At 35.5% G+C, this 12587-nt stretch overlaps 1 protein-coding gene across 5 annotated transcripts in view; it reads right to left on the bottom strand.

Annotated features, from left to right (window-relative positions):
- ARHGAP29 (Rho GTPase activating protein 29) overlaps positions 1-12587 on the bottom strand; it is a 66545-nt gene that overhangs the window by 25736 nt on the left and 28222 nt on the right. For all 5 annotated transcript variants that reach the window (XM_043575616.1, XM_043575613.1, XM_043575615.1 and 2 more), the window contains 9 exons: positions 8234-8330; positions 7809-7881; positions 4667-4715; positions 3900-4037; positions 2954-3018; positions 2174-2284; positions 2000-2080; positions 1180-1368; positions 327-464 (listed from right to left, as the gene is read on the bottom strand). In XM_043575616.1, coding sequence (XP_043431551.1) covers positions 327-464; positions 1180-1368; positions 2000-2080; positions 2174-2284; positions 2954-3018; positions 3900-4037; positions 4667-4715; positions 7809-7881; positions 8234-8330 — 941 coding nt within the window. The remainder of the gene's footprint in view (positions 1-326; positions 465-1179; positions 1369-1999; positions 2081-2173; positions 2285-2953; positions 3019-3899; positions 4038-4666; positions 4716-7808; positions 7882-8233; positions 8331-12587) is intronic.

Below are 12587 nucleotides of genomic sequence, written 5' to 3' on the forward strand. Positions count from 1 at the left end.
ATAGTACTGATAGAAGTTTCAATGGTCAAATCCATTTTGTCAACCAAGTTAAGAAAGACAGTGGCTTAGAGGCATGTTCAAACTCTCAGACTTTAATTTTAATTGGACAAATCATCAATCCATGGGGTGGCTGTCCAGATAAAAAATGTAACTCAAATCATATACTGCTATGAAAAACTGAAAATCAATTTTCAAACTCTGTTTCATTAATCTCAGAAATTAAATCCCTTAAGAATCATGACCCATCAAGCATTGCACTCCCTTCTGCAGATATTTACTCTTTTTTGCCCCTGGCCTTCAAAATACTGAAAGAAAAAAAAACTTACAGCTTTAAGGGTAAGATCACACTGAAAAACAAGTTTCTGGAGTTGTGTTAAAATTTCTCTTTTGGTATTTTCTAGATCATTTCGTCTCTCTTCAACATTTGTCACACAAACTTTGTAGAGTTCATTTGCTTCTTCTACCTTCAGGAATATCACAGAAAAAAAAATAACACTGACCACTAGAATTTACATTTTAAAACAGATACATATATAGTAAAACTCAATTTAAATAATTGAAAAATCTTTTTATACAAAAATTATGAAATAATCTGTTTCAAGGAGAATATTTCTAAAGATAACAATCTGTTCTGGTCAGTGATTCATGGGCACCTGACTTTAATGGACAGTCAAGTAGGACTTACAATTAGTGTACTATGTACGAAATACATGTCTACTTCTATTTAACAGCCTTTTCTATTTACAGTCACCACTTTCTTTATAATCTTCTTATAAACAATATAAAGTTCCAGCCTAGCTTTGCTATCAGGTACTGGAATCAGTATACATATACACACAGTTGCCTAAAAGTTGAACTTCCTGAATAATCAAGTCAAAATATTAAACTACTGCTTTCTCTAAGATACTTTTTCATAAACAAACCCAAAGATTTAGAAGGTAGGCAAAAACCTCTTAGCATACTGATTCTCAGCGTGTGGATCCCACCACCAGCAGCAGCAGCATCACCTGGGGACCTGTTGGAAGTGCAAGTTGCCTGGGGCCAATCCTAGAGCTACTCAATCAGAAACTCTGGATGGGGGGAGGAGGGGGCAGTAGCCTGTTTTAACAAGCCTTCCAGGCAATCCTGAGCCTTAGCAGATTATTGCTAATTCAACTTGCAAACAAAAAAGATGATTACTTTTTGAAGAGCCTCCTCTTCCAACCTTCGCTTTTTTTCTAGCTGCTTGTTGAGATTTTTGACTACTCCACCACTTGAGCACAGATGCTCCTCTTCTGCACGAAACATGGAAGATTTTGCTTTTTCGTACTCATCCTGACGTTGCATGCATAACAGTTTTGCCTTTTTAAGAGCAGTCTCTGTTTCAAGCTACACAGAAAAAAAAAAGACTATTAAATGCAGAATAAGAAACCCTAATGTATAAGCTTCTTTAGCATATTCAACAAGCTAATTAAGACAGCATTTTAGAAAAACTACAGAGTAAGATGCATCTTCTACGGTAGATGCTTATATACTGCAGATGATTTTAGATATTCACAAATAGGTAGATGAAACTCCATCATAACTTATTTTTTTGTTTTTGTTTTTTAAATTTACATCCAAATTAGTTAGCATATAGTGCAACAATGATTTCAGGAGTGGATTCCTTAGTGCCCCTTACCCATTTAGCCCATCCCCCCTCCCACAACCCCTCCAGTAACCCTCAGTTTGTTCTCCATATTTATGAGTCTCTTCTGTTTTGTCCCCCTCCCTGTTTTTCTATTATTTTTGTTTCCCTTCCCTTATGTTCATCTGTTTTGTCTCTTAAAGTCTTCATATGAGTGAAGTCATATGATTTTTGTCTTTCTCTAATTTCACTTAGCATAATACCCTTCAGTTCCATCCACGTAGCTGCAAATGGCAAGATTTCATTCTTTTCAATTGCCGAGTAATACTCCATTGTATATATATACCACATCTTCTTTATCCATTCTAGATGAAACTCCATTATAATACTAACCATTTTATTTTGTTCCTGTTTCCAAAGTTCTTTTATTTCTTTCCTTTGTTTTTCCATTTCATTTTTCCTCCCAAGTAGAGGCTGTCAAGAGCATTTTAAAAAAAGGAAAAAAAAGCTGTTATCTAAAGGTATGCTGTTGTTAAAGAAATGTGTATTACACATATACATTTTTACCTGCACAAATTTGTTGGCTTGGAGTGCTGCGATTGTTTGTTGCAAAAGGTGACTGTTTTTGATATCACTAAGAAGAGCACTGGTAAATAGAGACTGCAATGGCATAAACTCCTAGAATTCAAAATTGAAAAGTAAATTTTCCAATAGAAATAGCACTAAAGTTCTAGATCTCCCATTACTCTTCTTCAGAAGGAGAAATTTTAAGTTTAGACTTTTTTTTGCAGAAAAACTAGTCATAAATACGACTATATGAAAAAAATACTGAAGAATATTAATTATAAAACTAGGTAGCAAAACTAGGGGCTAACAAGACAATCAATATTTGCATAAAATTGTGAATTTCCTCATTTTTTTCCATAATGGGTATCCATGTAAGTTTAAAAGGATTTTAAGTCTAGGGGTGCTTGGGTGGCTCAGTCAGTTTAGTGTCCAACTTCGGCTCAGGTCATGATCTCATGGTTCATGAGTTCAAGCCCCGCATCAGGCTCTGTGCTGACAGCTCAGAGCTTGGATCCCACTTCGATTCTGTGTCTCACTCTTTCTCTGCCCACACCTGCCGCCCCCCAGCCCCCCCCCCCACCCCAGCCTGTGCTCTATCTCTGTCTCTCAAAATTAAATAAATGTTAAAAAAAAATTTTTTTTAAATAAAAGGATTTTAAGTTGAGCATTTCATTTCTTTCCTATATTAACTACACAATTTTCTGATTTTGAGAGGCACTATCAGTAGCTCATCTGGGTAACCTCTTGGTACAAAACCCTAGGAGTTCACTGAACACTTACCTGCATTCCAATGTTACTTCTAGTTGCCTCTGCCAACTTGACAATATTTCTAGTGGACTCCAATTCTGAAAAGGTCAAAGAAAGTATTAGAAGGTAAATTAACTTATTTTTCCCTTCTATACTCTAAAATTATTTGTAATTCCCAATTTAAAGAGTGAGCACACATAGTAGTCTGCATCATATGACACTGTGACTCTTAACCAGAAATGCTCATGAAACCCACTAGGAAACTTTCAAAATATAGTTGCTTGGCCTCAATTCTTAGGAGATGTGACCTAGGCATGTGTATTGCCCTTTTATAAGGCTATTCAGGTGATTCTGATGGGCATTCCCTATAAAGGGCAAATAATGTGGTAGAAAGAGCACAGGCTTTGGGTAAATCCCATATTCTTCCAGTTACTTATATAATCCTAGATAAATCTGCTATCTGACCTTAGGCAAATCACCTGTCTTGTTTGCCTGAGCTGTAAAATGGGAAGGATTCTTTTCTTGCCTTCTTTCCAGGGTTTTGGTAAGGATTAAATGAAGTACAGGATGTGAAAGTATTTTGTCAACTGAAAACACTGGGGAAAAAACCTAACTATTAAGATGTTTCCATCGCCTGTGCTCATACACCTATTGTTGCTTTTATTTCTTTTAACCATATTATCTGATTGCAATTCTTTTCACCCACTGAAGTATGACTTCCTTAAAGTCAAAGACAGTATACTATTTGTCTTTGTGTTCCCAGATCGAGTGGTTGGCCCACAGTAAAGTTCAGTAAGTACATTTATTGTAAGAAAAGTCTTTCCTATTTCAAGAAGAGAAAATGGACAATGATTTTATTCACTACAATGAAACAGCTACTAATTTGGAATCATATTAGTCATCGTCTGTAGAAAATGAATTGTGAACAATTTAGTTCTTACACTCCAAAGTTAATCAGATGCCCTAAAGGGCAACTCACCCAAGTTAAGCTTCTTCTCAACCCATGAAACTATGTTCTTGGTATATTTTGACCACGTTTTAGCATAAGACAAAGCCAATTCTACAGAATCAGTGTTCTTTAATAGCACGCTGTCTAGCTCTATGGGAGAAAAATTTCCTGAAAATAAAAATACCAAGTATATATTAAATATCAGCACATAACTCTAAACCAAGAAGCATTCAAATCCTAAGATGTTCTTCAATGAAAACTGTTTTAAAAAATTTCAAGTGGCAAATTTAGACATAAAGGTCACAGTTCAAATTTAAAATGGTTTTAAATTATAATGTATGTTTTATTCTTAATATATATTCCTATTATTCATCAAGTTACAAGCCCTATAGAATTTTTTTAAGTTTATTTATTTATTTTGAGAGAGTGAGAGAGAGCGGGGGGTGGGGGCAGAGAGACAGGGACAGAGAGAGACTCCTAAGCAACTCCACACTGTCAGTGCAGAGCCAGATGAGGGGCTCAAATCTGAGATTGTGACCTGAACCAAAGTCGGACGCTTAACCAACTAAGCCACCCAGGGGCCCCAAGCCCTTTAGAATTCTTGACCAGTCTCTCCATTATCTATCTACTGTAGCAGGTTTTTTTCCCTTAAGTATTTATGTAAAGTTTGACACATCAGTTTGTGTTAAAAATGAACACTTTAGGTTACCAAGCAAGACATTAAGTAATCCAAAAACACTTATGAAAAGTAATCGCAAAAAAAATTTGACTAAGATTTTAAGTACCTCAAGCATTACCTTTTTCATTAGATGAGTCCACCGATTCCACAGAAACATTTTCAAAAGACTTACAACATGGAAGAAAACAAACTTAAGATTAGAGCAGAAGCTAACAGATTTTTGCTTCAGAAACTTTTCATTCTGATTTGTTATGTGACATAATTCCTGTTAAAGAATGTCAAGTATTTAGAACTCAAAGGGCTTAAGAAATCTGTTTAAATGCTATGACATCTTATAAGAATTGTATACCTATTTACAACTGCAGTTCTCAAGATCTAAGAATAAATAACTTCATTGTTTGCTAACAGCATTAATTAACATTAATAAATCCAATCAAAACATACAATTCTGCAAATTTTAAAAATATTAGTCAGGAAGTTATAGAAGCAATCTAAATATTTATATTGTCACTTAAACAGAACACAAAGACCTGCTTCTTCCAGCCATCTTTTACCATTTTATCATATAATAAGCATTTCTCTGAAGGTCTAGTGAACAGCTTAGTGCAGAATGTTCTATGATGATGGAAATGTTCTGTATCTGCACTGTACAATAAGGTAGATACTAGTTACATGTGGTTATTTGAGCATATGAAAAGTGGCTAATGTAAATCAGAAGTATATTTTTAATTTTACTTAATTTAAATTTAAAGAGTTACATATGGCAAGTGGCTACCTTACTGGACAGAAAACACACCTACCAAAATTGTGAGATCTTAAACAAATTTGATCTCTTTGGTTGGGCAATACAGACCATGCAGGGATTCAATGCAAAAGGGATTAAAGAGACTGGGTTTGAAGTCCAGCACTCACTTAGTAGCTGTAGGACACCGGGCTCAATATTTAAGCTCACGTAACTTTGGTTTGCCCTCTGTCAAATGGGGATAAGAACACTACTTCCCTAAGGCTACTTTAAGGATTAAGATGGTGGAGGCTGAGCACAGTGCATAGTACATAATAAACAGCATTAAGTAAATGGCAACTAGTATTTAAAGATATTTTTCAAAACTCTTCACCAAAGTAACTTTACTTTATGATTAGAATTCTATCATCATGGACCTTTAAAGCTCAATCTCGGTTTAATTAAAAACTGCAAAAAGGAAAACAAGGTACAAAAGAAAAAAGGAAAAAGTATTTTCCTATTAAGAATTATTATAGTAAGTGTGCACAATAGAGGCACAAAAACAAGAAATACGAGTCACACCAAAAATTTTAATTGTCCAGAGCTGTCACACTGATATAATGTTATTATATCTTCTGAATTAGTAGTTATGTTTAAAAGATAAAAATAAAGGACAATTATAAATGATAGCAAAATAATTAAAGATCACTAGTGTGATATGGTTTATACATTACCCTCCCTGACTAATCAATGGATGACTTCAGAAATAATCATTATTGTTTTCTCAGTGTTACTGTACATATAACAAATACTTCAATTAGTCGTTCATATTTTGTATCGTTTTAAGATCTGCAGTTTTTATACTACTTTGATATAATATAAATACTTGGCACAGTTCCAAGTATTTGCTGAAATCTTTTTGGATTTGAACATTCTTTTTTTTTTTTTTTTTTTTAATTTTTTTTTTTCCAGCGTTTATTTATTTTTGGGACAGAGAGAGACAGAGCATGAACGGGCGAGGGGCAGAGAGAGAGGGAGACACAGAATCGGAAACAGGCTCCAGGCTCTGAGCCATCAGCCCAGAGCCCGACGCGGGGCTCGAACTCACGGACCGCGAGATCATGACCTGGCTGAAGTCGGACGCTCAACCGACTGCGCCACCCAGGCGCCCCTGGATTTGAACATTCTTAACAAGAAATGATCAACATATATCCTTATTGCAGTTTTTTAAAAATGATTATGTATGTATGTATGTATGTATGTGTGTATTTATTTATTTATTTATTTATTTTGAGAGCATGTGAGGGAGGGGCAGAGAGAGGGAGGGAGAAGACAGAATCTCAAGCAGTCTCCCAGTTGTCAACCCAGAGCCTGACACAGGGCTCAATCCCATAACCATGAGATCAGGACCTGAACTCAAATCAAGAGTTGACGCTTAACTGAGCCACCCAGTGCCCCCTTATCACAGTTTTGAAAAATAGCTTCTTACATTTAGAGAACAATTTTTAGTCAAACAAAAATATTACTATTATAAATCTTTAAAGCAATATTCTACAAATATTCTTCATGTTCTATTATTCCACAGCAATTTTTCTTCAAATTGGGAACCAGAACTGGAATCCTCTGACATACTCTTAGGCAGAATTAAGACCTTCAGGTCTACTAATAAGTGTTTCATGGTAATAAACTATAGGCTGTGTAAAAAGATTAACACCCTCTCTACTTCTTGCATTATTTTTCTGTTTCCACCAATCTTTAAGATCTGTGACAATGTCAGGAAGAAAAAAATGGTTAAGAATTACTTACTAAAATTTTGGACCGTATGACATATAGATTCATTACATAAAACACCATAAAACTATCAGAGATAGTCTTTTAAAATGATAGCTCCACTTAGAAAGTATAATTAAATTTTTGCTCCAGAAACTGACCATAATTATATTTAAAAAAAGTTTTTTAGGGGCGCCTAGGTGGCTCAGTCGGTTGAGCGTCCGACTTTGGCTCAGGTCATGATCTCGTGGTCCGTGAGTTCCAGCCCCGCATCGGGCTCTGTGCTGACAGCTCAGAGCCCGGAGCCTGTTTCAGATTCTGTGTCTCCCTCTCTCTGACCCTCCCCCATTCATGCTCTGTCTCTCTCTGTCTCAAAAATAAACGTTAAAAAAAAAAAAAAATTTTTTTTTAATTTTTTTTTAATGTTTATTTATTTTTGACAGAGAGACAGAGCATGAGGAAGGGAGGGGCAGAGAGAGGGGGAGACACAGAATCGGAAGCAGGCTCCAGGCTCTGAGCTGTCAGCACAGAGCTGGATGCGGGGCTCGAACTCACAGACCCCGAGATCATGACCTGAGCTGAAGTCGGACACTCAACCAACTCAGCCACCCAGGTGACCCTACCATAATTATATTTAAAATGAACTGATCTGTTTTTCTTGCTCAACTCAAAAACTATCAAAGACTACTGCTGAGATTAAAATCAGGAAATTACTGAAATATTATGTTAAAAATATTAAACTCTCTGCTTTCACACAAACCTGGCTTACCTTGCTTTCCCGAGAAACAGGCAGCCGCAATAATGAATCATTGCCTACATCTCCCATAAGGAAGTTTGTCAGGCTATCCAGGGAAGTAAGAATAAGAAACAGAAATTAAAAGACAAGTCATTACATTGCTCTGTCACAGGCTTTACATTCAACATGTAATCTAGAATAAATTTTTTTTTAAGTAAGAACCTTAGAAATAAACTCCTAGGAACTTATTCACATAGTCACTTGCAAATGGATGTTGCTTCTGAACAGCTCTAAAGACACTGGCAAATACAGTAATAAAACAATAATGAATATAGCTTTTCCAGTATTGTGATAATATTTTATATTGGTTAATATTTACTTTCCAAGTCTCTACTGAATTATGTGACATATTCTGAGATACCCAGGCCCAAATTCTTTAAATGACAGTCTCTACTTACATATTCCCAAAGGTAAAGGCCAAGGTTTCAATGGAAGAAAATACTTCTTTGAAGAGATCGTTTTTATTTTCTTCATTAACTTCTGTGAAGTTCACAGCTATGGGGAAAGGTTGGTTACAATAAATGAGAGAGAAAACATTTTATTTTTTAATTATTTTTTTAATGTTTATTTTTGAGAGAGAAAGAGAGCACACGTGAGCATGTACATGATCAGGGAGGGGCAGAAAGAGAGGAGGAGAGACAGAATCCCAAGCAGGCTCTGCGCTGCCAGCCTGGAGCCTGACACAGGGCTCAAACTCACTAACTGTGAGATCATGACCTGAGCCAAAATGAAGAGTTGGATGCTTAACTGACTGAGCCATCCAGGTGCCCTGAGGGAGAAAACATTTTAAACTAGATTCACACAAAGTCATTTAATCTCTTAAAAATTCACCATTACTTCTAGAAGCACTAGAAGATCTGGGAACCGAGAAGCCTAATACACAAAATGAATATGATGTTCAAGTTCTTCATTAAAAAAATCATACAAAAGAATCAGCTTGCATAAAAGTAGCTGGCATTCCAAACTTCCTACTCCATGCATTACATAATTTGACACATCTAAAAAGTGATGCAATGTGAAATCAATCCATCTTGAAGTCACAGAGTCCATATTACATCAGACCTCTCATTAAGACCACCCTATTTTCTCTATGTTTATTGCTTTACAGCATTTAAAAAAATAGATAAATGCACTGTGGGCCCACTTTAGTCAAATGAACTATATTTTTCACTAAGAATTACCACTAATTGACACCATATATACATTTGACACAGCATAAATCCTACATACAAAGCATATCACATAAACACCCAATGCTTTAGAAAATTTAAATTCCTAGTTATTTATAGCTTTATTTCTTTCAGGCTCTTGGGCTCTGAGGTTCAGGCTAATTTGATATATATAGCTGTCTCTTGTTTGCCAAAGAGACAGTCCAACCATTTTGCATTTTGTGAAAAGCAAATTGTGAAACATAACTGAAAAAGGTTTCTTATTATAACTTCTCTAGGCACCTTTGTTAAAAGCCCAGATATAATTTACCAAGACAAAATCTGAAGGTGGAATTGGCAATTTTTTTTAAAGTAACCCCTTCTACTTAAGTTGAGTTTAATGAGCAACTGGCTCCCTGTGTCCCGTCCTCCCTAGGATCCTAGCCAGTAAAGGAAAGGTAAAGAGACCAAGTGAAGAGGAAGCCATCCTTTGCTTAAAACAAGATGTTTTAAAGCTTGGCTGCACAATACAATCATTGCTTAAAACCAAAAATCTGGGTCCTACTGCCAAAAATTCAGATTTCAAAGGTCTGATGAAGCATTGGTATTTGTTCAAAAATCTAGGAAGTTTAAAAACCAAAAATCTGGTCCTACCACCAAAAATTCAGATTTCAAAGGTCTGATGGAGCATACATATTTATTCAAAAGCTCTCCCAGGTGATTCTAATGTGCAACTGGGGCTGAAAATGCTTGCTGGAAAGCAAGAATTCCTAAGCAAGGATGAATGAAACCTCAAGCCTCTAAACCTCATGAAATTACAACCAAGCATTTACATGGATAAGCCTCTGTAGACATGAGGGGCTCAGGTCTATATCTTTTATTAGACTCTTCTAAAGTATCCCCAATACAAACAAAAAGAAAAATTTAAGAACCAAAATAAATAATTTAAAAACTGTATTTGGACTTCTGCTCTGGCCAAGATGGAAAATCAGGTTTATACTTCTGTCTGAAACAACTAGAAGAAACTCATACCAAATACATGAAACAAAAATTTTCAAGACATTGGCTATCAGGCAACGAAGGACAAGTATCTTGACAGACAAGAAACATGGGAAACAAGAAACATGGAAAGCTCAACAAGAGCCCCAGCTTACTGCCTAACATCACACAAATTACATTTCCCAGCAAAGGAAACTACTATGGATAAAGGTCACTTTATAATAATGGAGTCAATTTATCAAGGACATAATTCTATACAGTTATGCCCCTGATAAACAACTCAAAATGCATGAAGCAAAACCTAGTAGAATTGCAAATAGACAAATTTATTTACAGTTACAGCCAGAGATTTCAATAGCCCTCTCTCAATAATTGACAGAATAGGCAGATGGAAAATCAGTAAGGATATGGAAGACTTCAACGATACTATCAGCCACCTCTCCTAGACAGACATTTATAGAACGTTCCATCCAGTAACAGCAGAACACATGTCTTTTCAAATACACACTAAATATTTGCCAAGATAGACTACATAATGGGCCATAAAACAAGTTAAAATGTGTTTAAAAGGATTCAAATCAGGCAAAAAATGTTCTGTGACTAGATGGAATTAAATTAGAAATAACGGAAAGATCTCTGGAAAATCCCAGATACCAGGAAACTAAATAATACACTTCTAAATAACCCATAGCTTGAAGAAGAAAAAAGGAAATTAGAAAATGTTTTGAACACAAGGAAGATGAAAACACAACATATCAAAATTGATGAAGGAGGGGTGGCGCCTAGGTGGCTCAGTAGGTTAAGCATCTGACTCTTGATTTTGGCTCAGATCATGATCTCATAGTTCATGGGATGGAGTTCAGCGTCAGGCACTGTGCTGAGAGTGTGGAATCTGCTTGGGATTCTCTCTGCCCTTCCCCCCATGCCTTTCTCAAGACAGACAGACAGACAGACAGAAAGAAAAGAAAGAAAGAAAGAAAAAAAGAAAAAAAGAAAAAGAAAAAGAAAGAAAGAAAGAAAGAAAGAAAGAAAGAAAGAAAGAAAGAAAGAAAAAAAGAAAAAGAAAAAGAAAGAAAGAAAGTTTTAATGAAAGGCAGGCAGGTGTAGAAAGGAGGGTTTACAAAGGGGTACACATCATCTGAACTGTGACAGTTTCACAGGGTATGCATGTCAAAATTGATCAAATTGTGTCCTTTAAATACATGTACTTTATTGCATTATCAGTTATACCCTGCTTTAAACATCTCATTGGAAAGTAAACTTTATTAATTTTTTTTATTTGGATTTTATATTGAGGTGTTTTTTTTTTTGAAGATTTCATTTTTTATTTTTTATTTATTTTTCAACATATGAAATTTATTGTCAAATTGGTTTCCATACAACACCCAGTGCTCATCCCAAAAGGTGCCTTCCTCAATACCCATCACCCACCCTCCACTCCCTCCCACCCCCCATCAACCCTCAGTTTGTTCTCAGTTTTTAAGAGTCTCTTATGCTTTGGCTCTCTCCCACTCTAACCTCTTTTTTTTTTTCCCCTTGGAAAGTAAACTTTAAATAGTAACTTACAATGTATATTTAAAATAACTTATAGCCAGTAAAAATGTAAAGCCTACTTATATTTCCTAACCTTAACCTGTTAGACTTTAAAGAAAAAAAAATACCTTATAACACCATACCAAATTCTACAATTATTGTTTCTTTCCTAAATGGTTTTCATAGCACTAAACATGACTGGGAGATTTAAGAAGTAATTGTGAATAGTGAAAAGACACTTACTTGAACATCTTCTTTCTTTGCCTTCCTCCTTACTTGAATGAGATTACAACCATCCAATGAAAATTCCTATTATTGCCCTTGTCTCCAATTCAAAACAGCCCTATATTTCTAATATCCTTTCTTTTTTTTTTTTTTTCTTTTTCTTCTGCTCAGTGTTTCAAAGAAAAGTCTTTGGCTCCTTTCCAGTAATAAATCTTCCCACTCTCTCCTGCATTCTCCAAAACTCTGGGCCACCTTCCTCCATAGTTTTATTATCTCTCACTCAACTGACATTTTTTCTGGGGCGCCTGGGTGGCTCAGTCGGTTGAGCGTCTGACTTTGGCTCAGGTCATGAGTTTGAGCCCCACATCGGGCTCTGTGCTGACAGCTCAGGGCCTGGAGCCTGCTTTGAATTCTGTGTCTCCCTCTTTGCTCCTCCCCTGCTCACACTCTTGTCTATCAAAAATAAATAAAGATAAAAAAAAATTTAACTGACATTTTTTCTTATGCTACTAACATACTCAAATCTTTCCTATGTGAAAAAACTTTAATTTTACCGTATTTCCTCTTAAACCTAACATCTAACTTAATATTTATTTATTTATTTATTATTATTATTTTTTACTGCCAAACCTCTATAAATAGGTCATAACTAAATTCACCAGGATTTGGCTTTTCATCCAGTTTAATCGTTATCAGAGGCTGAAAAACTTTGTCTGTAAAGGGCTTGAGAGCAAATAGTTTAGACTTTTCAGACCATATGGTAGGTTGTAACTATTCAACTTGGTCTAAAGGAGCCATACATAAATGAATGAGATATGGTGATACATAAATGAGTAAGAATGGCTGT

This window comes from Prionailurus bengalensis, chromosome C1, assembly GCF_016509475.1.
Source record: "Prionailurus bengalensis isolate Pbe53 chromosome C1, Fcat_Pben_1.1_paternal_pri, whole genome shotgun sequence".
NCBI classification, from domain to species: domain Eukaryota; kingdom Metazoa; phylum Chordata; class Mammalia; order Carnivora; family Felidae; genus Prionailurus; species Prionailurus bengalensis.